The sequence below is a fragment of the Canis aureus genome, chromosome 18 (genome assembly GCF_053574225.1).
Source record: "Canis aureus isolate CA01 chromosome 18, VMU_Caureus_v.1.0, whole genome shotgun sequence".
Classification (NCBI taxonomy): domain Eukaryota; kingdom Metazoa; phylum Chordata; class Mammalia; order Carnivora; family Canidae; genus Canis; species Canis aureus.
Window position 1 is genome coordinate 45,918,855 of NC_135628.1, and position 25,617 is coordinate 45,944,471.

At 36.1% G+C, this 25,617-nt stretch overlaps 1 protein-coding gene across 1 annotated transcript in view; it reads right to left on the bottom strand.

Annotated features, from left to right (window-relative positions):
- Positions 1-25,617, bottom strand: part of ZNF804B (zinc finger protein 804B) — a 493,317-nt gene that overhangs the window by 81,481 nt on the left and 386,219 nt on the right. Inside the window, exon 2 of the mRNA XM_077857064.1 lies at positions 12,923-13,066. Coding sequence (XP_077713190.1) covers positions 12,923-13,066 — 144 coding nt within the window. The remainder of the gene's footprint in view (positions 1-12,922; positions 13,067-25,617) is intronic.

Here is a 25,617-nt window from a genome sequence, read left to right on the forward strand (position 1 = left end):
GGTTTCCATACACTGCTACAGATGCCCTCAAAATTCCCACACTTCAGCTTTGCTAAGTTGTAATTTCCTGTATCCACCTGTCCAGTTTGGAGGAAAACAATTTGTTCTATAACCTCAATTCTCTGGTGGGTCTAAAGAGAATTGTTGGTTTTTCAGTTTGCTTAATTTTTGTCTGCTTATGTGGATGGGAGTGAGAACTTCCAAATTCTGTACATAATTCTGTAGGATGTTAGAAACTGGAAGTGTTTACTTATTTTTACATTTATAAAATACACAGAGCCTAGCACAAGTGATTTTTGAACAAATGACTGGAAGAGTGACTAATGAATGAATTACATATCTGACATAATTACATGGAAATAAGAAAGAAATGATTAATCAAAACTGATTTATACATCATGCATTACTTTCCAGGCTCTGGCCTTATCATCAACATTTGTGGAGAGAAGTTCTGGCTTGACCTACAGCTCTGCAATATTTTGGCTACTTAATTTTAATGGGTATAATTTTATCACTTATATTACCAGATTAATTTATATATTTATCATTTAAACGATCAGATTAATTTATTAATATATATGTATGTAACCCAATAATTTATTTATTAAATATTTTATTTATTTATTCATGAGACAAGGCAGACTGACTGCTGAGTGAGGACTAGCGGACATTAATCCAGCAAACTTTTGCTAGAGAAGTAAAACTGGAAAAGTAAAGGTTGGGACTTGAAATAAGAAAACCAGTTAAAGTTTACAAAAGAGCAGACAGGCCAGCATGTCCCCTAGCCTACTCTGGCAGAAAATTGAGGCTTGCTCTCTGGAGATACCGAACCAGGTAGGATTTAGACTTAGGAACATCTGATACAGCTTAGGGCTAAGCTATAAAACCATTTAAAATAAGCAGATTAAGTGAAAATTTGCATACAAGTGAGATTTCAAATTTCTTTTCTGTTCACAACTTCCAAAAGCTTCACAGATATTGACACTTGGAGGTCACTCAATGAAAAAAAATATATATATTACTACCCTATCACATCATACTGAAGGTTGCCTCCCTCCAAACTCAACCCATACACGTAAACTTTCCAATCAAATTTTTGGTCCCTCAGTTATAAATGAGCATGTCAGGTAAACAGCTGGGTACTTCAAAATATTTGAGGAATGCCTCTAGTGTGTGAACTGTAGATCAAACCAAATGAGTACTTGCTTGCTCTCTCTCTGTCTCACACTATTTCCCCACAAATACACACACATACAATATGAAATAATGTTCAGTTGGGAAACTGGAAGATGGAATTGTGCAAATCTCCCATAATGTTTACATAAACATGAAGGTACTGAAAATGGTAAGAAAAATAAGGAACTTGGAAAACTCATGCTGGAATTCTCATATCAAAATAAGAGAATCGTGGAAGAGAAGAAAGAGAGCAGATGAGGAAATTATCCAATACAGTATTTAAAAATTCCCAAAACAAATGACATGACTTTTCTAATTGAAATATTCCATGGGATGCCCTGCACAGTATTGAAAAGTGACTCATATCAAAGCAGGTCATTGCAGGATGTTAGCATATTAAGTCTTTGGCACAGTGTGCATAGCCTTAATTCCCAGACCTGACATGTAATATTCCCTCTGGCTGGAATATTGTCCCTCAGATAAAACAATAGTTCCCTGTATGTTCTGAGTTTTACCTATTATCACCTTTTATTTTTTAAGATTTTTATTTATTCATGAGCGACACACAGAGAGAGGCAGAGACACAGGCCCAAGGAGAAGCAGGGTTCCTGTAGGGAGCCTGATGGGGAACTCAATTCCAGGACCCTGGGATCATGCCCTGAGCTGAAGGCAGATGCTCAACCACTGAGCCACCCAGGTGCCCTATTATCGTCTTTTCATTAAGGTCTTCACCCTTAATGAAACTCTAAATTAAAATTCTATTTTCCCAGAGCATTCCCTACATGCTATACTCTTATTTTCCCCCATAGCACCTATGACTATCCAGTGCCCTATTTATTTTATTACTTCTCTCTCCCTTTTCTGTGTTCCTGCATGAACTATGATGTCAGCTCCACAAGGATGGAGATGATTGGAGAGTTTCTCACTGTATCCCCAGTATGTGGAACAGTGTCTGGCCCATAGCTGGCAGTAAATAAATGTTTGTTGTGAGAAGAAATGATGGCGAGACACATCTAAAAGTTTTCAGAAAAAAATGATTAGGACTCAAAATGAGATATAACTTTTCAATAGCAAGATTAAAAGCTGAAAACTGTTTGAAAAATAAATTAAGTATGAGAGGAGAATAAACACATTTGAATTTACTGATAGACATGGACCCCCAATTTTTAACATGTGTATAGGAAGCTGTGGAGACTAGGTTCCACAGGGAGGAGGAAATAAGATATGGGAAGTCATGAGTTCAAGGATATGAGAAATAAGCAATCTTGGAAAGAAGCAAAAGCAGTCACAGGATGATGATAAGAAGTACGATAGCTGTGCAGCAAGAGTAGAGCACAATCTAGCCCGACTAGAGCCAAAAGACAGAGGACTCTACCACACATTTCTCTAAAATAAGAAGGGGGAAGAAATCAAAACAGAATTGACCTATTGCCGCATATATCTGATGTTATTTGTTAAGACTTTGTTATTAATATGGTAGATAGTTCAGAGATAAATTAGTAATAGGCAGTTGTATAAAACTGAGCAAATCTAAGAGTTAGGCAATTTCTAACTCCACGGGAAAAAAAATGTACAATAAAGAAAACATAATCATAAAGTAATCACAGCACCTAAGAAGCTCAGATGAAAAAACAATTTACAAGTCACCACGATATAAATTTGGAATATTGACTTAACAACACAATAGAATATAAATCTTTATGGACTGAAAAGATATAAATGAAAATGTATGAAAGCAGAACAGTATATATAACACAATCACATTTTATGTTTATGTTTTATACAAGTTTATGATTTGATGTAAATGTTTAGAGACTCCTCTAAAAAGATACGGACCAAATTGCTACTATATACTTTTATTCATTGTTCTATATGTCTGTGTTCTTTAATTTTTGTGTTTTTTGTTTGGTGGTTCATTTTGTTTTGTTTTGTTTTGTTTTTTAAGATTTATTCATTTATTTTAGAGAGAGAGAGAGAGCAAACCAGGGAGAGGGACATAGGGAAAAGGAGAGAATCTTAAGCAGATTCCATGCTGAGCGTGAAACGCAACATGAGGCTTGATCTCACAACCCCGAGATTACATCCTGAGTCGAAACTAAGAATCAGATGCTTAAATGACTGTACCACTCAGGCATCCCTCTTTAATTTTTTATATAAAGTGGCATTCAGGGGCACCTGGGTGGCTCAGTCAGTTTAGCATCTGCTCCAGTCATGAAATTGGGGGTCCTGGGATGGAGCCCCACATTGGGTTCCCTGCTCAGTGGGGAGTCTGCATCTCCCTCTGCCTCTGCCCCTTCCCCCTGCTCCTACTCTCTCTCTCTCTCTCAAATAAATAAATATTTAAAACAATTCTTAAAAATATAAATAAACAAGTATTCAAGTATTCATTTTAATAATTAAATTTTGTGTAAAATATAGATCCAAACACAATTTTAATTTTTACACAGTAGTCCCATTTATATGTGTCATAATTTGGTCTCTCAGGGTTTTTGTTTTTTCATCTTATGTTTAGAATGCTTCTAGTATTTTTCTCTTTTAAATATCCTTATACACAAATCTTGCAATTCATTTGATTATTTTCCTAGAATACATGCCAGATGGAATTGTTGATAGAAAATTCCCATTTTAAAGCTTTTGATAAATAATCCAAACTGAACATCAAAAGACTGAAACACTTCATATCCTCACAAGGATTGTTTGACAGTGTTTATTTTCTCACATCTTGTCAACATTGGATAGTAACATTCTTTTATCATATTTGACATACTTAAAAAAAAAACTCTCCAAGTTTGTATTTAGTTGATTATTAGTGATGTAGAGCATGTGTTCGTGTGTTTCAAGCCACTGACAATCTTTCAATGCACTCCTCTCACTTTCTCTCCTTGTCACTGCTGTAATGGCTCTGATCATCTCTCTTGGGCTTTTGGGCTCATATCTGATCACAGAGCCAAGTTCTCTCCTTGTGTACCATCTCTTGAACTACTTCTAGATTTATTTTTCTAAATCACAAATCTGAGCATATCATTTGCTTGCTTGAAGGCTAGCAATTTTCTACAATTAAAGTCTAAAATTCTTAAAAGGGGTACACCGCATCAACATTTACATGAGCTCAAATATTTTCTAAATTATTAAAAGGGGTTTTTCATGACAATTTTTCTTCAATAATCACAAAGAATTTGGGTTTAGGGGGTCCCCTCTTGTTTACAGCAACATCCACTGTCTCTACTTAAGAAGAGATTAAGGAGTGACATCACCAAGATGGCAATTAAAGGTGTTCCTAATTTCACTCCCCTTCACAAGAACAGTTAACAACTATTTAAAAACACGATACCACAAAGATAATTCTAGGAAATGGGAGTGAACATGAAGCACCCCCCCACACCTCAGAGACCAAGGTAGACCACACTGGAAGGGAAAGAGAAGCAGCTACACCTTGACAATATGTCTCTCCCCCAGGCCAGTGAAGTACCGTGTGGAGAGATCTCCCCTGAGTCTCTGGATCCTTCAGAGGGGAAAAAAGAGAATCTAGAGGCGGACAACCACCATCCACAGCATGTTTTGTCACTTGTGAGAGCCCCAACTCTGATCTGGCCCTACAGGTACTGCAGGGGAATCTGTGGGCTCAGCTATTGGGAATGTGCCTGTGAAGAAAAGGAAGAAGGGGCTTGCAACAACCAGCACAGAAATCTTGGTGGACTGAGTTGATATGGCAAAGGAGTAACCCAAACCAGGGGCTATCCTCATTTGCAGAAGCATATCAACGGTATACTTTGGCCAGGGAACTCTGTGGTATGCCTCGTTTGCTTGATCCAAGCAGGGAGCTGAGTCATAGCCCTACCGTTTATGGAGAGTGTTTCCAGGCTACATCTGACCCCAATGGCTGGCTGTAACTCCTGGATGCTGTGCAGCCCAGAGGTGCTTGAGTAGAGGTGCATGGACAGAATGGATTACCCTCAGATAAAGCCAGTACAGGGCATAGAGGGTTTCTGTGCAACACAAAGACAGAGGAATTTTTTCATAGCCAAGGCTAAAGTTAGCCCAAACTTGTTCAAGAAATTGAGAGTTGCCTGGAGCATTCCTTCCCTGCCACCCAGACAAGGGAGCTGAGACACAATTCTACCTGTTAGAAGAAAACAGGAGTAAAGCTCCTTGACGTGGCTTTTGGCAATGAATTCTTTGCTATGACACTGAAAACACAAGCAGCAAAATAAAATTAAACAAGTGGGACTAAATGAAACCAAAATACTTCTGCACAGCAAAAGAAACCACCAACAAACTGAAAAGAATGGGAATGGGAAAAAATATTTGCAAACTATGTCTCTGATAAAGTTAATATCCACAATATATGAGGAAGTCATACAACTCAAGAGCAAAAGAGCCCAAGTAAATCAATTAAAAAATGGGCCACAGACCTGAACAGACCTTTTTCCAAAGAATGTATATAAAAGGTCAATAGTACAAAATAAAGATACTCAGCATTCCTAGACCTTAGGGAAATGCAGATTAAAACCACAATAAGATACCATCTTATGCCTGTTAAAATGCCCATCATCAAAAAGACAAGAGTTAATAAATGCTGGTGTAGATCTGAAGAAAAGAGAACCTGTGTGTACAGTTGGTGGAACTGTAAACTGTTATAGCCACTAAAGAAAATAATGTGAAGGTTCCTCAAAAATTAAAAATAGAAGTACCATACGATCCAATAATTCCATTTCTGGCAATAATACATTCAAAAAACACAAAAAGTCAAAAGATAGCTGCACCTCTATGTTCATAGAATCATTATTTGCAATAACCAAGACGTAGATACAACTTAAATATCCATGGGCATTAAACAATAGAATAGTATTCAGCCACAAAAATGAGAAAATCCTACCACTTGTGATGTGGATGAGACTTAAAAGTATATACTAGGTGAAATAAGGCAGAAAAAGACAAAGTTGTAGGATCTCACTTAAATGTTAAGTCTTAAAAACAAACAAAATAACCTTATAGAAAAAGGCATCAGAGTTGTGGTTACCAAATGTGGAGTGGAGGGAGGGGGAATTGGAGGAAGATGGTCAAAAGGTACAAAATTCCAGTTATAAGATAAATAATTACTAGAAATGTAATGTACATAATAACTATAGCTAACCTTGCTATAGGATGCACAGAAAAGTTGTTGAGAGAGTAAATCCTAGGAGTTCTCATCATAAAGAGAATTTTTTTTCTTTTATAATTATTTCATAATATATGTCAATCAAACCATCATGCTATACACTTTAAATCTACACATTAATATATGTCAGTTATTTCTCAATAACACTAGTAGTAATTAATCAATGGTGGATGAATATACTGACGTAAGACAGAGTAGCACGGTCACTTATAGAAACTTACTTCTTTGGTTACTTATTCTTTTAAAAACTATTCATGGAGTCATTACTATGTGCCAGACATAGCTCTACACTTTACAGAGACAGGGATACATGACCAATAGAACTGATAGTACCCTGTTACTCTCCTTGTGGAACTAATGGCAGGAAAGAGGGGAGAGGATAAAAAAAAATCAAAAAGAAAAAAAAAACTGTTTTACAGAGTAATAAGCAATGGTGTGCTGCTATACCAACACTCTGGAAAAAATCAAACAAAACCTAACATGTCCTGTTTATAGTGCTTGTGGATGTCCCACCACAAACCATGGTTGATTTCAAGCTACCGATGGTTTAAGAAGCAGTTCACAGAATTCTTATATATTGAACAAATGGCTCTGGAGAGCCAGCATAAGCGGAGTCTGCCCACCACTGGTAGTGAGATTTGGAGAAATGACAACTGTCCACTTGAGGTAGAGCAGAAAGGAGACATCCCCTGGAGAAAGTGACACTGAGCTACCCCACGAATGAAGAGGAGAGCCAAAAAGTTGAGTGTCAGATGGCAGAACATTACAGAGAGATCTCCGTAATGCCTTACAGCAAGAAAGCACTTGGCACATGTGAGATACAGAAAGAGCCAGAATATAGATTTTTAATTTATTTTTCAGTCAGGAGACAACCTTAAGATCAAAAAGCCTCTTAGCCAGGGTGACAGCAGTATTTCAGGAGAGCTAAATTAGGAGTCAGAAGCTAAGATTAGCTTTGGGTCGTTTGTCCTTTTTTTTGCAAATGAAAGTTCCAAATTCTGCTGAGTGATTCCAGGGGGTGGGGGTGGGGGCAGTGAGGAATATACATATACTAGAAAGCTGGGTTTATAGAACGCAAAATGCAAACAGAGATAAATAGTATTTTATTATACCAACGTATGTTTCTGAGAATTTCCGTTTCAGATACCTGAGGTTACACTTCTTCAATCTTGCTGACCCTACAAACTAACTAGACCTTGAAGTTTTGTTGTCACATTAAGAGGACTGGTAACTGAAACATACTATGCTGAAATATATTATCAGGCTAATTTGGGCAGTATCTGGAGAAAATATAAATCAAATTGTAGAAACCAAGCATGGGGTAATTGGATTGAATTTGTTTAGCAGTTTTGGATGTCTTTTCCTCTTGGAGACAAGACTGCAAAGATGATTCTGTTCTGTTCTTTTATCCTGAGCAGGTAGGTTTGGGGAGAATCCAAAACAATATTTTAAGAATAAATCAGTTGGAGTTCAAATTCAGGTTTGACAAGTGAACAGCTCCTCCTGAGTGAAAACAAATCCAATTGAGAAGCAAACGAAGATTAGGAGGATTAAATGTCACATGTGGAGGATCTAAAAGTAGATTTGTTTTTTATTATTGAAGATATTTTTATGGGTTATTTGTATGGGGATCAGGCTCCTTTGTTTTATCTAAGTTGAGATGAGCCAGGATGTCTCTGGGGCAGGAGAGATTTTTGCTGCCTGTGAGGATGTATGGTTTTCATTTCAGTATTATACACTATGACTCACCATCTTGAGAAAGGAATTATGACTTGTGGATAGTCTCACAAGGAGTTGTTATTAGCATGTTAGCTTTGTTAATAGTTATACTGCTCTCTTCATTCAAGTGACTGTAATTTGTATATATATTCAAATTGCTTCAGTAGTAATGCTCAACATTTACACGGAATTATAAGTAGTTCAAAGCAATAGCTAAAACAATTGAGTTATTCCCAAAAACATGAGTTATGTAGAGAATTGGGTTGTCAAAGCTAGAAATTAATTTTTTCCTTGTTGAATAAATATAAAAAATTCAGCCTTTTTTACTGATAAGCTACCTTTCCTACCAATAATACCTAAGAAAAATGTTTTAATTTTATTTATCAAATTATAGAAAAATAATATTAAATACCCAATGAAATTAATCTAAAGCTATGAATCTCAGACTATTTTACTTTATTCTTTAAAGATATGTATTGACTTACTTCTCTAGAATTACAGTATATCTCTGAATAATATAATCTTTGTAATAAAATAACACATGATACTGCTATTTAGATACAAGACAATACAAAAGCTTTAGAAATCACTTATTAAACTGAAGGATTCTAAATAATTATAAGAATTCAGATTTCCTCATTTCCAATTCTATGCTATTCTGTTAATGAATAGCAGGATTAATTTTATGTGAATTTAGATTCACTTCGAAGTATGCCGAAAAGACCATCTTGGAAGTTCAACAGAAGAGGCCAGATATTTTGTCTGAACACACATGGAAAATAAAATTATAGAAGCTATTCATATTACTCAGGCCAAAAAAATACTCTCAGCCAAATCTCACCACTATCATTATAATCATCATCACAATCAAGAAGAGCCCTTACTGAAGCAAGAACCAAATAGACATATTTAGCTTTGGAATTTGGGGGGAAAAAAGACTTGCATGTTTTACTTTAGTGCATACTTCCTTTTTCTGTATATAAAATTCAGTTTCATTTAAAAGGGAAATTGTAAACTCAGCTTCATTTAAAATTCAAGTTATTGTCAAAATTTTAGGCTAAAAAGAAATCTTTAGATAAAAGTATTTCAACATTACCCAAGAAAGCAGTCTTCCAAGATCTACAGCAAATTTAATTATTCCATTGTTTTCCAAAGTGGGCAGCTTGGACAACATTCTGCACAGTGTTAATAGGTTTTGATCAAAGGGAATCTAGGAAATGCTGTTAAATCAGCTTATTATGAGATTTCAGCTCTTTGAATATCCAGATATAAATTGTCAATCCATGTGTTAAATACGCAGGAGTATATGTTGAAATACAGCCACGAGATGGGAGGGCATCCCAGGCAGAGGGAAGATTATGAGCCAAAATGAGCAGGTGGAAAAGCATAAGGCATCTTTTGAGAAACTGTAGGGAAATTCTGGAGTTGCAGGAGATAAATCTGGAAATGGAAGCAAGAGCCAGACCGTGGACATTTTGAATTGACAGACTAAGTAGCTCAGACTCTTGAAAAAGTCAGTCATCACCCATTGAATGTGGTAGTTTAAGATTAATTTGGCCATAAATGGATAGCCTGGTTTGGAGGAGGGAAAATACTGGAGGTTGGGAGTCCAGTTCAAAGCCCCTAGCAGATTCAAGAGTGAGATTAAACATGAATGGTGGAAAGAGATTGCAAAGTGAAGAATGAGAGCAAGATCTATTGCAAAAGAAGAATGAGAGAAATGAGATACAGTTTCAAAGAGTTTTAGAGAGCTCCTCAGGATAGTGACGGTGACTGTAGTAGCCATAGTGAATCTTTTGCAGTGTATTGGTCATGCTTTATAACTGCCACATGTCCTAATATAGGCTTTCTTTTTTTTTTTCTTTTTTTAAAGATTTTATTTATTTATCTGAGAGAGAGTGTGAGCAAGAGAGAGAAAGAGAGCACAAGCTGGGGAAGAGTCAGAGGAAGAGGGAGAGTCATACTCCTTATTGAGTAGGGACCCTGAAAGGAGGCTTCATCTTAGGACCCTGGGAACATGACCTGAGCCGATAGGCAGATGCCTAACTGACTGAACCACCCAGATGCCCTGGATAGAGGTTTTCTATTGGACAGGATCAACCATTCTTAACTACATGGTTAATTTCAATTCATTCTTTAGGAATCCAGCTCACCTCTCATCTTTTCTTTCTTAAATCAGTTTTATATGTTCTCTTGGTATCTTAAGTATATAATTTCTAGAACACTTAAATCAATGTATTTTGAAGAAGGATTGAGGAAAGGTTGCTTTTTCATCATGTTGGGAAGCCAGTGGAAATAAGACTGAAGAAACTAATAAAAAGGGAAATGGATCAGGCGGGTTTCAGAGTACCAGGGAGGCTGTAGCATGCCGATTGGCTGTGCAGAATTCATCCTCTTCCTAGTCCAAATACTTTGGACGGTTTTGAAAAGATGCCCAGGCTCTCTTATTTCCTTGCCTTAGATTCTTGTGTTTCCACAATCAGAGATTCCATCCCATCTTCACCCTGTTTTAACATCTGCTTAGGCATGTTTAAAGCATAGATCAAGTGTAGCTATCCCATGAAAACCTTCTCTGGTTACTTGTTTCTCTAAATTTCCAGTATCTATAGATATAGTATCTATATATACCATCTACACTATCTGTATACTATATATGATAGAGAGATAGATGATAGATGATAGAGAGAGAGAGAGAGAGAGATACTGGGGATATATGATGTGTGTGTGTGTGTGTGTGTGTGTGTGTGTGTGTGTGTAGCCTATCTATACTATATATATAGATCCTGGAGATATATATAGATATAGATATATAATATACAGCCTAAAGACCACCTACATAAAATCCTCAGGGAGTGATGCTTATGGGGAATTTCTCTTTATACACATTTTTATCTAGGAAATGGCGAAAGGATGATAGAATTAGAATAATCATTTTACAACTCCAAATGAAGTAAGGGATTTAAACAAATGATCATCTATGGCTACAAAACCATTTGTGGAAAAACATAAGTGATATACTTAATGATAGATGGATCAAACTGGTGGCATCTAAATCCATTTCTCAAACAGTCATAAAAATAGAGACAACCAGATATCATATGCCTCTTTATGGAAGGATACAATATGCCTTGTGATATATTTTTGCCAAGAAAAAAATATGAACTGGAATTTGTTCAGCTCCGTGTAACAGTCAGTTTAAAAGAAAGAAGACAGAAAAAAAAAAGACAGCACTGGATTGCATTCAGCAAAATCCTGAATATGTCCAGTTATTTCAGCAGATAAATTGCAAGAGGTCAAATGTAAAGAAGGAATGATAAACCTACAGTCTAAATATATATTTAGAAAAACTTCAAAAGACATGTCAACCAAAAGTATGGATGTTTGTGGATCCTGATTTCAAAAAACCTAAACTTAAAAATCATTTATGAGACAACTAAAGAAACAAGATCACTAACTGGTATTAAGATACAACTGTTACTTTTTAGGATGGTAATGGCCATGTTGCATAAGCACTGTTCTCCATCTTGAAATACTTTCAGATGTAATATGATATCTGGAATTTGCTTCAAAATCATATATGGTGGTGGTGGGTGGGGGTCGATGAGGGGTGGTAGTAGAAAGGAAACGAGGTCAGAGCTGGAGTTAGGTGGTAGCCACATAGTTTAGTTTTAAATATTTTTGAAAATTTCCATTTTATATCATTTTAAAATGCAAGTTCCTGGGGCCAACTCAGAACTGCTGAATTACAATACTCGAAGGAGAGTCTGGGAATCTGCATTATTAAGTTCCAAAGTGATTATGATGCACACTAAGATTTGGGAATCACAGTTCTAAAACAGTTTATCCCATGTTTTTTGCTCTTGTCTGAGAAATACAGTCAAGTATAGATACATGCCACATCTTCAAAGATAGAAATTGATGCCTTCCATCTCTCAAGGCCAAATATTTTGGATGTGCTCAGTAAATACTGGCAATGTTAGTCAAAATATTTATTGTTGTTTACTCTGAATAAATATTTTAGGTCTAGATTACACAAGTCTTACCCACAGATTCCAAGATATCAGGTCCATTTGGCATCAGGAAAATGCACCTCCTCACAGCTGTCAGCAATAATCCTCTGGCCAAGTGGGATTTCTTTCTTAGTATTTAACACTCCCAATTCCTAAATGGCCAATATCTCCAAGCCTCATGCAACAAAGATAAAATCTAACAGGATAAGAATAACAGCCTCCTCTTTCACGGAGAGATGGAAATAGAGAATATTAGCAGCTGTGTATAGAATATCTAAACTGATAATGTATATATATGACCTTTGAAGAAAAAGAAATGCAACGTTCCTATCTGAATTACCTCTCAATTTAACTGCCGGAGTTTTTGGTTGTTTTTTCATTTGCAGTGCTTCATCTGTTAGGTAACCACTTTAACTCTTATAAGAGGGTATTCTTTGGAGAATATAACCTTTTATTAAGAATTATTTTCCCCACAGTCCTAGGATTTGCTAAACCCCAGAAATTTTGAAAGAACCTTATAATAGATTCTGTCCAGTGTTCTGGTTCTGCTGCTGACTAGTTAGGTGGTTTTAAATATGACATATTTTTACTGGGTTCTGGTTTCCCCATATGTATAATTATCAAATAAATATCAGTTTACTTTTAGATAATCTTTAAATTCACCTACAGTTTTATGATACTTCTAGGAAAAAAATATTTCACCTGGCATTTAAACAGAAAAAAACCTTTCCAGAGAAATAAATAAATAAAATGGTTTCACCTCAGTATCTTAGATGACAATAAATAAAGCCAAATGCATACATTCTCTTCTGAAGGTATAAATCTAGGAATGAGAAGAACTTTTCTCATTTTGGCTTACCTGCTTATGAGCATGATCATAAGAATTAATATGATTGTCAAACTCCTGGTGCTTGTGATACTGCTTGTCACATAATTCACAGTAAAAGTTTGCCTTTACATCTTCCAGGGCCTTTGCTGTGGACTTCTCCTTTTCTGGAAAATCCTTTAAAGAAGGAAGAAATGTTGGTTATATTTCCCTCTAATAGCATAACCAGATCTCATATTAATCAAGTTGTTATTTAATTTTACTATGACTGAAAGAGTATGGTGAGGCTCATTAGTTTTTTGGAAATTCATGGCACTATGGATATCACTTTCAGCACCACCTTATTCCTAACTTATCAACAAACACATAATGAACTCTCGAAGAAGAAGCCCACAACTGGAGCCCCTAGATGGCTCAGTTGGTTAAGCAGCTGACTCTTGGTTTTAGCTTAGGTCATAATCTCATGGTCATGGGTTCAAGCCCTATGTGGGGCTCCCTGCTCAGTGGAAAGAATTCTTAAAGAGACTCTCCCTCTGCTCCTCCCCCAACTCACATGCTTATGCTCTCTCCCTCTTTCTCTCTCTAAAATAAATAAATAAATCTTAAAAAAAGAAGAAGAAGCCCACTGCTGCAGTCTGGTCATTCTCTTTCTTGCCATCCATTTTCAGGTTGTGGTTCCACTGACTCAGCACCATTTCTTCTGCCAATCCAATGATCAATCTCAAACACAAACCTCCACTGTCTTCTTGAAACAGCCATTACTACAAGATCTCTTTACTATAATAATTAATTGAGACATTGATTACATTCTGTTATATCCTTCATCTAGTACTTCCTGTATTTTAGCCTCACTGAAATTGGCAGTGTTGGACTTACTATTCTCAGCACATAATGCCTATTCCCACCTTGTTAAACTGGTGAACTCCTACTCCTTTCCCAACACCCAGCTCTTTGTCCCCTCTGGAATGCTTTCCAATGACTTTATCAGGAAGACAAAGCCTGCATTTCATTGCTTGCTACCAAACACATCTATGACCATTCCTAAGCATTTCTTCTGACATTATCCTGTATATTTCTGTGTTTCCCATAATGTCATGTTCAGTCAACTGATCTAACTACTTCATACAGTCTCTGTGGGTGACCTTCATTCACTCTATAGCTAAGGCCTTATTTATCTGTAGTCTCTAACTCCAAGATAAGCTTCTTCTACAAGCATCAGTATGTGCTAGACACAGACAATGGGTTTACCACGTTTTTCAAAACTATTACCTTAGCTCCCTTGTTAATAAACAGCTGTGCTTTACCATCCCCCTTAAGGCTAATCCTCTTAATGTACCATGCAAACTCTTTCCTACCTAATCAGTGTCATATTGTATCAAGCCATGCTCCCATATTACCCCCTTTAATTCTATCACCAGACATGTCACATATATTAAATGATCTGTTTTCATGTCTAAGCTCATAAATCCTTTGAGGGCAGGAACTATTTTATTCAGTTTTGTGTACACAATGCCAAACATATTGTTTAGCCCAGAGTTACCTATTTAATATGTATTACATAAAATAATGGATAATGGTGGCTTGTATGTTCATGCCTCCCATCATTCTGCAAGTTTCTCATTATCCCAGTGCCTAAATAAGTGAATGACTGGCATATAGATGATATCAATTAAATATGCATAAAGAATGAATGGACAAAATAAAGGATGGATTTTAGTCCTATTTCTCTAAAATGACTAATCCTTCATAGAAAGAAATCAGACCATAAACCTAAATCACAGGGCCATTGCTAACCAGATAAGAAAGCAAGCCAGGGAATATAGGCAGAATATCAAAGGTTTGGGTGAAATGATGGAGCAATAAATTTGGACATGAGCACATAATGATGCAAACTCAAATATAAGATGCTAATACACATGGCACAAAAGCAGGAAGGACATGAATACCATTAGCAAACAACAAAACTAGACCAAATATCTAGATTGTCTATCTAAAAGAATTAAAGTAGGAATCTGGTTATATTATAGACTGATGGGGACATAAAAACTGACAGGATATAACCAGTAATGAGAATGCAGACTTCAATTTCAGGACAAAAACCCAGTTGCTCAAAAAATTGAAAAAATGGCTTGCTAATGTAGTCACTTGAGAGTTGAGGCAGAAGTACAGCATTGAGGCAGAGCTAAATCTTTTGAACTGATAACCTTACAATAAGGAGAAACCATTATTTCCCTTTCCATATTTTTCACTAGGAATTTTTTTTACATGTCCTTTATATGTTGGGTATACTTTTAAGGATGGGATTGGGACTAGGGACTACTAGGGCTTACAGTTTTTCTTTCTTTATTATAACACTAGAATAACAGCCTTAGAGAAGTGGCCATGTGTCTTGGACGTTGAGCACCTGCCTGTGCCTCTGTGCTCAACAGTGCCTCAGCTTCATTAACTGGAGGTAGGGTGGCAACTGAGATTTCAGAGTGGCTAAAAATATACTTTATATTATTCCAGAATATGTAGAGGGTTTTATAACAATAGCTCAATGACTAGGGGTGAGGCTTCTTCATTTACTCTTGGTGTCTTCATCTAAACAGCATTTATTTCTAAGATAACCTTTAATTATGACATTAAATGAATTTCAGTGTAAAATTTTGTAATCATAAGAGAGTTTTGTCAACCTTTTAGCCATTTCCTGTGAATGTTTACAGTTATCAGATTAAATTATATACTCCATTTCTTAATTCATCTTTCTGCCAGGAAATGATACTATTCCCATTCTCCTTCCTTCTAAGGGATTAATGAGATTCCCAAGGGCATATTCTAGTCCTCTTAATAAGAGATGAGGAATACACACATGAGCTGTAAAGGCCATTAGTGAAGCATACATACAGAGTTTACAACCCAGTGTGCCTATCAAATCCAGAAGTAAGAGCATAAACTTAATGGCAGGTGACTGGGGGGTCAGAAATAGGGAAGCTGAGACATGAGATTAGGAGGATATAAGCCATGAGTCGGGTAGGGCTAGAGGAATCACAGAGGAGAAAAAAAAAAGCTTCCTTAAGCATCTTTGGCAAAACTGAAAACTGATGTTGGAACTAGAGCTGAATTTTAGTAAAAGATCTGTAATCCAGTGGCCCAGGATATGACCCAGTGTGAGGTGGGCCTGTCTTCAAGTGTGGAGTTGAACTGCCCATGGAGATTGAGCTGAGTTGGTTTAGTTGTATGTACCAGAAGGCTGGAGGATAAGGCTCAGACTAGCAGACCTGTAGGGAAGGTGTAGTCTAAGTCAACCATTTAGACAAGGCAATTTATGCTTAGTGATTTCTTTTTTTTTTTTAATTTTTTATTTATTTATGATAGTCACACAGAGAGAGAGAGAGAGGCAGAGACATAGGCAGAGGGAGAAGCAGGCTCCATGCCGGGAGCCTGAGGTGGGATTCGATCCCGGGTCTCCAGGATCGCGCCCTGGTCCAAAGGCAGGTGCTAAACCGCTGCGCCACCCAGGGATCCCTATGCTTAGTGATTTCATGAGTTCTATCAAATCAGGCAATGTAAAGCAGGGCACACTTTCCACTGTGCCATGCTGCTTCATCCATCCAACCATTCATTCATCCATCTGTCTAACCACACACTCATCCAACTAATCATTAAGCATTCAAACATTCAAGGATTTTTAAAAATAGAACTACCCTACAATTCAGTAATCGTACTATCTGGTTTACCCCCAAAATATAAAAATACTCATTCGAAAGGTTATATGCATCCCTATGTTTATTGCAGCATTATCTACAATAGCCAAATTATGGAAGCAGCCCACAAGTCCATGGTTAGATGAATGGATAAAGAAGATGTGGTACATGTATACAATAGATATTACTTGGCTCTAAAAAAGAATAAAGTCTTGTCATTTGCAAAGACATGGATGGAGCTAGAGGGTATAATGCTAAACAAAATAAGTCAGAGAAAAACAAATCCCATATGATTTTATACATATGTGGAATTTAAGAAACAAAACAAATGAACAAAGGAAAAAAAGAGAGAGAAAGAGAGAGATATGGTTCTATAGAGAACAAACTGATAGTTACCAGATGTGAGGTGGGGGAGGGAATGAGTGAAACAGGTGATGAGGAATAAGAGTACACTTGTCACTGAGTAATGTATAGAATTGTTGAATCATTATATTGTACACCTGAAACTAATACAACACTGAATATTAACTATATTGGGATTGAAACTAAAAACTCAATAAAAACAAAAATAAATAAAAGTTCGTTATGTAATGACAAAAAAAGAAGCTGTTAGCATTTTCTAAATGACGTTTACAGTCTAGAAGGGGAGAATTACATGTCAAGAGCTAAACAATTATAAATCACAATAGAGTGATAATCACAAATTGTTATAAAGCATTACCTAGTTCTGACTAGTTAAGAATAATTAGAGGGAAAAAATTAAGGTTTTTTTTTTTTTTTTCTCTTTCTCACATAGCATTAGATACACTGTAAGCACTCAGAATTTCTTGTCTTCTTGTTAAATGACAGGATACTTTCACTGGTCAAATAGCCTGCAATGCAATTTGTGACATTTGCTCCCTGAAATAATTACACAGTTTTTAAATATATTAGAGATGCAGAATAAGTATGAAAGAGGTAAAAATAACTACCTATACTCAGTATCTATAAACTTAAAAAAATAAAAATTAATAAAATTCACAGTAATACACTAGACATACAAGACAACATATAATTCCATCATTGACTTGCTAGTTATTCAAAGTTCTCACACTTTGCCTAAAAGAGGGGTCTTTAGAAGCTTATTTAACAGAAAAAAAATAACATTTAGGAAGTGAAAGAAAACTTCATTTAACTATTCTCAATGATTCATTAAGATGTTGAAAATGAATTATAAATTGAATATGACAGTTATCTTAACAAGAGTCATTTTTAAAACATTAGGTATTGCCAGTGGGCATTTTATGTTTCAGTTCACTAAAAATTCTGTAGTAATTAAATATGTTTAATAATTAATATTTTTGGTGCAGGGAGAGAAAATGTACTTTTTTTACACCAAGAATTTTACATTCATGCAAATAACTGGTATGTCTGTAATGTGGCGAGAATGCTGCCTAGAGTAAGGCATTTAATTAGAAATATGGGTGTTTTGCTACCAAATTATTTTATTATTGTAATAATGATTACACAGTAACGCCCACTGAGCATTCACTGTAAACCAGAAATCTGCTAAGCACTTCACACTTGTTAACTCCCTTAATCTTCACAATAATCTTATGAAGTATTATCTATTATTATTCTATACAAAGATGTGGAAGGCACAAACATGTTTAAAAACTTGCTCAACATTGAAAGGCAGAAACTGGGTTAAGAATCAGATCTGCCTGACTTCAGAGCTATTAATCACCATGCTAAAGGCGGCCCCAATTACTTAGCCCTTATCCAGATGCCACAAAATTTCAAGCTGCCTCGGCTAACTTTTTTGTGGATTTGGGATGATACAGAGGCCCTAGCTCCCAGAGGGAGTAAGAGGAGTAATTATAATTTTAAAAATCTATTAAGCTCCTGAAGCGGAGAGATAGGCCCTAGGAAAATACAAGGTGGTAGTCTTGTTTCCACTGGTTGTGAATATGTGCCCTGATTATTAAAAAGGAAGAGAAAAAAAATCAATTGCTGTTCTTCATATCTCCTTGATGGTAATACCAGCTCAGAGCTTTGAGGATTGAATTCATATTCTTTGTATGAAAGCTCACATTTGACCTTTCACTGTTATGTGTAAGAGATTGCTTTAAGAATTCTAATATTCCCTAACCTGTTCTATTATATTGGCCCCAAATAAAATCCTGCTTCAAAGAGAGTGTATTTCCTCCCCTCTTCCTCTGATCAAATGGCTGTCGTGGATTCAGAAAACCGACTGTCTTTCTGAATCTTTGCAACAGACTCGGTAATAGAAAACTCATTTTAGAGGTCTTTATTCACTTATTTATTTTTGTGATGGGTAAAAAATTATTCTTTGGAGACTGACTAGTTTGAATCTCAGCCTGTCTCTTCTACCAGTTTCACTTATTCCAGTATAAATTTGGGGGAATAATGAGTGGCTTGCAGGATTGCTGGGAGTATAAAATGAGTTTATTTTACCATGCACTTAGTATAGTGCATGGTAAAAGTAGGAACTTGATGTCTAGAGATTCTGTGTTCATATATACGTTTGCATGTATGCATCATCATATGCATGTGACTTTAGAAAATTATTTAAAAAACAGTGCCATTCTCCTGAGTCTACAAAGCAACCTTCATTTACTGATGGAAATTTGAGCAAGTGAGAGGAGCCCTTTTCATCCTCACTCCACCATCTCATATGAAAGCACAGTCGATCTCTGCTCTTAAATGCAAATTTGGTTGATGTTATTAGGATTTTCAGTTGTTTTTATCTCATGATAATTGTTTCACTTTTCGACTTTTTTTTTGGAATACCACACATTGTCAAGAGATCATGTGTGCTCAGCTAACATTAATACTACTAATATTGATTTTCCTAAAGACGTGTCTGGCTTCTTTTATAAAATGAATGGTCTTTGCATTATATAGCATCTACCATAGTACTTGTTACTTAGAAAAACTCAATAAGCACTTGTTAAATGAGTGAAATGAATGAATTCAGAAGCAGAGAATGCTATTATCACTACGTAATGGATAGAGTGGCCTGCCCTGGCAATGTAAATCATATCATGAATTCAATTGTTGAAATGGTGGAATAAGAAGATGATTCTGACTCCAAACACATGGAACTTTTAGAACAATATTTTTTTAATGTAGATTCTGAGGACTAAGGAGTTTATTGAAGAACTATCCTAAAGTAAGGAAGGGTGCTCTGCACTTAGATTCACAACCAGAACTAAAGTTTCTTGACTTTCAGTATGCTTCCCATTTTGCCATAATCAACTATTCTCATTACAATTCATTAAGAATAAAGTATTGGTTTCCCAGACTTGAAATAGAACACGACCAAAAAGTTATACCTTCTCATCAATGTCCAGGGAGGTGTGATGTTAGTCACTTCCTAGACTTGGAAGAGAGCTTTTTTTCCTCATTAATAATTCATTTAAGGTGCCCAGATTAGAGGATAAATACAACCACATTAAACATATGAACTTGCCTCTGGGTAGCATGTTTTGGAGACGGTTCGACATCATTTCTAATTTGGAAAGAAATGACATTTTTCTGACTTACTGGCAAGATGGCAGAATGATGATTGTGTTTCTGCTCATGAAGTAACAATTAAATACTTAAAGTTTGCTTGTATAACTGCTTATTTTGGAAAAGCTTCCTAATTGGCTGCATTTGAACAGAGACTATTTTGGAAAAACACATGCATTTCCATTAGAACCACTGTTCATCAGCATTCTACACCAGCAACTACATCTTCCTCAGTATAAATTAATACACGGTTCCTCCACAAGAAAAACAATTTAGAAAGAGAATAAGGCAGTCCCAGATGCACTATACGATAATCATAACAGTAGCTATTGCTTCATTGCTTACCTGCATTTGTCTGTCATGGAGGCGAAAAGGGGTGGGTATAATTCCTAGATTGCTTATCAATCAAACACAGATGGTACAACGCACATGTTTTAAAGGTCATGAATTGGTTTGCAGAGGTTTTTAACAACCGATGAAACAGTAAAATACACGTATTCATCATGGTTCAAGGACCACCAATATCTAATAGAGAACATTTCAGCCCTCATCAGTATACTCAGGTTGGGGAGAAAAAGAAGGTACATGAAAAAGATATGTAAATTAACCCAGGGTCAGGGAAGTGATTGAATCCATTAAATAGCAGTCCTTGGCCTGCTAACACCCATTAGTGAATACATGAATGAATAAATACAGTGAGTGAAGGAATAAATATGCTTAATTTCCCTCTCTCTTTTTGCCTGGTTATTTATAGTGCTAAAGGGGAGAGAATTGGAATGCCTGAAATATGTATGGTGGTGTCAAAACCCATGTAACTGTACAACTCAAGAATGAACACTAATATAAACTACGAACTTTGGCTAATAACAATGTATCAATATCAGTTCAGGAGTTGTAACACACTAACCCACCACACAAATTCAAAATGAAAATAATAGAGGAGATTAGATGTAAGAGTTGAGATTCTATGAGAATTCTCTGTGCCTCCTCCCCAGTTTTTCTGTAAACTTAAATCTGCTCTCAAAAAAAGTCTGTTATTTTGAAAAAATAAGATACAACTAAATCACAATTTTTTTAAAGATTTTATTTATTTATTCATAGAGACACAGACCGAGAGAGAGAGAGAGGCAGAGACACAGGCAGAGGGAGAAGCAGGCTCCATTCAGGGAGCCCTGGGACTTGATCCCAGGTCTCCAGGATCACACCCCGGGCTGCAGGCAGCACTAAATCGCTGTGCCACTGGGGCTGCCCCTAAATCACAATTTAATAGTCCTACTTGTACTGAACCCAAAGAAAAACAGCATGTGGTGTAAGAGTAATCAAATCCACGCTATGTTAAGCATATAGCTGAGCTCAAAGCACACCAAATGACAAATGTGAGCTTCTTTGTATGGAGAGACTCTTAAGAGACTCTCAAGAGACTCTCAGTTCCCCTCTGTCATTTTCCGTGAGACAAAGAGCTGCCCGTGCCAACCTTCAAGAAAAGCAGGACCTACTACTGACAGACCACATTACAATCATTAGATCCACTGGAAATTCAAGGGCAAAATGTCTACATTTGAAAGAAAGATTCTAGAATGTATCTATTGTGTGGGTGTGTAAAGTATGATAAGAAAAGGAATCTTCTTCCTCCAGACTGACAATACTGTCCCATTTATAAAGGTAGTAATTACCACCCCATCAATTCAGCCCACAGATATGTATAACTGTAATGAATATAGACATATTGCATTCATCTAAATTGAATACATTTAAATGAATACATCCATTGTGCATTAGACAGAAAGTACCTTCATTTAGCCATTACTCCTGCTGTAACTACTTATTGTAAAAATGCAATTAATAGTGTCTGACATTTCATTTTCTAATATAAGAGAAATCGATGAAAAATGTCAGGTAACTAAGTTTTTTAGAAAGTTGCAAGTGACACTGGCTCATTACAAACCATTTTTTTAAACTCACTATTTCTCACAGTTATCAAGGGGAGATGCTGATCTATACATGATTTCACCTCTGCTTGGGAACTGACTACAAGTATGTTCCCTTATATAGATTCAAGAGATTGTCAAGCACATTCTCATTTCCAGGTGTTCTTGGGTTGTTCTGGGGCTAACTTGAAGGGTTCTAAAAGATTGCGTTTACATTCTACATGTGCTAAAACAGGACCGCAAACTCCTGAAGTGATGTACCAAAATAGTATAATGCCAATAGCTTTCTTTGCTTTTAAAGACATGCAAGCCAGATAAATGCAAAACTCCAAGGGCATAGTCTCTTTTTTTCCTGAATGTCTGCTATCATGTCTGATAAAAAGTCTACTACATTTGGTTTACTTGTTCTATAACCCAGAGATGTTTAAAAAGGGAATGTGCTCACGAAGACACTTCATTATTTCAAACTGGCTGCTCCAGGCTTCTATCTATTGCAATTCTAATAGGTAATTTACTTTTAAACTTAGAGAAAACTAGCAATTGTGAAAGAAGTATGCTAGACAGAAGCTCTGTGACTCAAATCTTGAAATATTAACTGCAACCTGGGAAAATGTGTCAAAGTAAGGAAAATCTATTAAAATGCTAGTTTGGGAAAATGGCATTCACATGGGCTTGAGGAAATGCTGTAAACTAGATTATATTCATTTCAAGATCATGAAATGATGTACAAAAGCTTGGCACCATTGTCATATAATTTGGAAGAAATGTATTTGTCACTTATATTTTGTCCATTTATTATTATTCTCATAGAACTTCGCAAAATGTGGTTTAGTGACCTCAGAAATCCCTTAAAGGAAAGTCTGTATACCATACTTGTTTTGTTTTTAAGATTTATTTATTTATTTATTCATGAGAGACACAGAGAGAGAGGCAGAGCCATAGGCAGAGGGAGAAGTAGGCTCCTCACAGGGAGCCCAATGTGGGACTCAATCCCAGGACTCCAGGGATCACGACCTGAGCCAAAGGCAGACGCTCAACTGTTGAGCCACCCAGGCATTCCACACTTGCTTTTTTGAAAACAAACTGAAAACACTTGTCAGTTGAAGTAAAAAAAGCCTGATTAGTTGGAAACCGTGGCCAAGTCAACTTGTGTCATAATGATAATACCAATGTACATCCTACCCTGCTTGTGGCGAATAGACTATAGTTGTTATAAATTTTCACAGCTGTTTGAGCACTTGGAGGATCCATGCTTACTGTTAACATCGGTGCCAATTTAATAAACCATATAGCTGTGCTCCAATCTACCATGTGCATGCACATACATAGATGTATGCACTTTGGATAGAACCAGTCTAAGGACAGAGCAAGCTACAATAAAGCAGAAGTTGTGGGTGCACTGTAAGTGAAGTGTGATAGAAAAATTAGAACCATTACAGAAGCATATAATTGGAAAGGACTTCAGAAATTCTTCCCCAGACAAAGAGATTTAGTCTGGAAGTTTTATGCTTTGCTCAGGCTGGTGTAAGATAAGTAGCAGATCCAGGATAAGAACTGAAGTTCTTGACTTCTATCTTTGAAACCAATGGTAGAGAAATTAATATTATCTCTTCATTTGGAAAATGAGGTAGAACTACAGGGCTAGATTTTTGTGTCTGAAAACTAGAGAGGTATAAATTAATATTCAATCTTTAAACTGATAGAGATGTAGATATAGATACAGATATTCTCTTTCTTTTCTTAAACCACACAATCAAAATCTATTTAACAACATATTTAGAAAATTATGTTTTTGCTCTCCAAATGCCAGGAACAGAAAATGTTCAGTTTTAAACCATCTTCTACAGGAGGAGAATCACCCTCAAATAGAGGAACCCCTTTTCCCTTTATTCCCCTAAACTTAAAAAAAAAAAAAAGCATTTAGTGCTTTATTAGTCCATAGACTGTTAGGTGCAGAGAGTTACTGGGGATTGAGGACTGAATTCAGCCAGTACTAAAGACTAACTCTGGGAAGGAGAAAGCTACCTTCTTCTCTGCTATTGGAGGGATATCTGAGATGAAAAGGAAGAAAAATTTAAAAAGCAAAAGAATTCATACTTCAGAATTTTTTTTAACTTTTCTATGCTGCCTTTGATGGAGTTTGGTGTAGGGTAAGGATTTAGTGTTATATGAAGGTTTGAATTAGTTTCTGTGCTATTCCACTGTACGAGATAATGTAACACACAATTCCTGTTTTCAAAGACTCTCCAACCACCTGAGGGCACAGAATTAATTCACATATTGCAAGCCACAACACAAAGGGATATATAATCATTTACTGGGGTGTATTTAGTTCTATGTATATTTAGAGAAGGGAGCTGGCCATGCTGTTTGTAATGTGCCTACATACATAAGCAGAATAAGCCTATTATGATACAATTTTATAATGAGTCAAAATTAGTAGTAGTCTTGGACTTAACCTTTAAATATAAAAAATGAATAATCTTTGCTGGGCTCTTTAATACCAGAGCTTAAGAAGGTATGTAAAGTATTGCTGAGAATGAATGAACCTACATGTTATGATCTGAATAATGTGGATTTTACTCTATGTACTAATAAACAAGAAGCCACCCAAACTTTAGGGAGGATATGATTCTTATTCCCCATTTCCTCTTCTATTCCAGCTGGTATTTCTGATTGGCAGCTAAGAGAAGAATGATGTTCCTGTCTATGTTGGTCCTCTGTACACTCCTTGTGATTATTTCCCCAGAACATCTCTCATGGACTTTCTGCTTCTTGTTTCAGAGTCTTCACACAAAGTCTGAGTTCACTTTGAACGTGCAAAACAAAATTAACTGATTTGAAAAACTGATCCCTTTGGGATGTTTTCCCTACATTCATTATGTCACAGAAAAGCCTGACTGGCTGTTTTCTGCTAAAATACCCTGGTTGGAATCTGTGTCGTAACTCATGGCTGCATTTATCAGCAAATCTCTATTTTGTATTCACTGCAGTGATAGCAGGGGGCATTTATACACCTTTTAGTAGAAACATGTCTCTTCTATAATATAAAGAGAAAGAAAACCTTCCCTGATAAGAAATGATGATGTCCTTAAACTTCAAAATAAGTGCATTAGATATTTCCTAGGAACAGCAGCAAAGTCTCAGACAAGAGCATCCTTCGTCATCTACCTCATGCTCAAATATTACAATGGCTTTATTTTGGATTTCCATTTAGGGAAGAATGCCAAGAGACAAAAAAAAAAAAGAATTAAAACCTAGATGATATGGACAAAGATATGGAAGAAGAAAGAGAAAAGAGGCACATGGGATAAATAGAAGAACCCATATTCTCTTATAGAGGATTGGGATAGAAGACTAATGAGAAGGAAAGAATCAAAATTGTAAAATAATATACTGGAGGGGGAGAAAAGGGATAAGTCATAAATATTTTTCTTAGTCCTAGGTAATTTTTCTTAGCCAAAGGCTATTTGTGGGGGAATAGGGGAATATAGTTCTACTAGGATTGTCCATGATTTGAAATTTATTTGTAGAGACTTGAAAGTATAGAAAGGTCAACAATATTTACATTGCATATGAATCATCTTGACCTTGACAT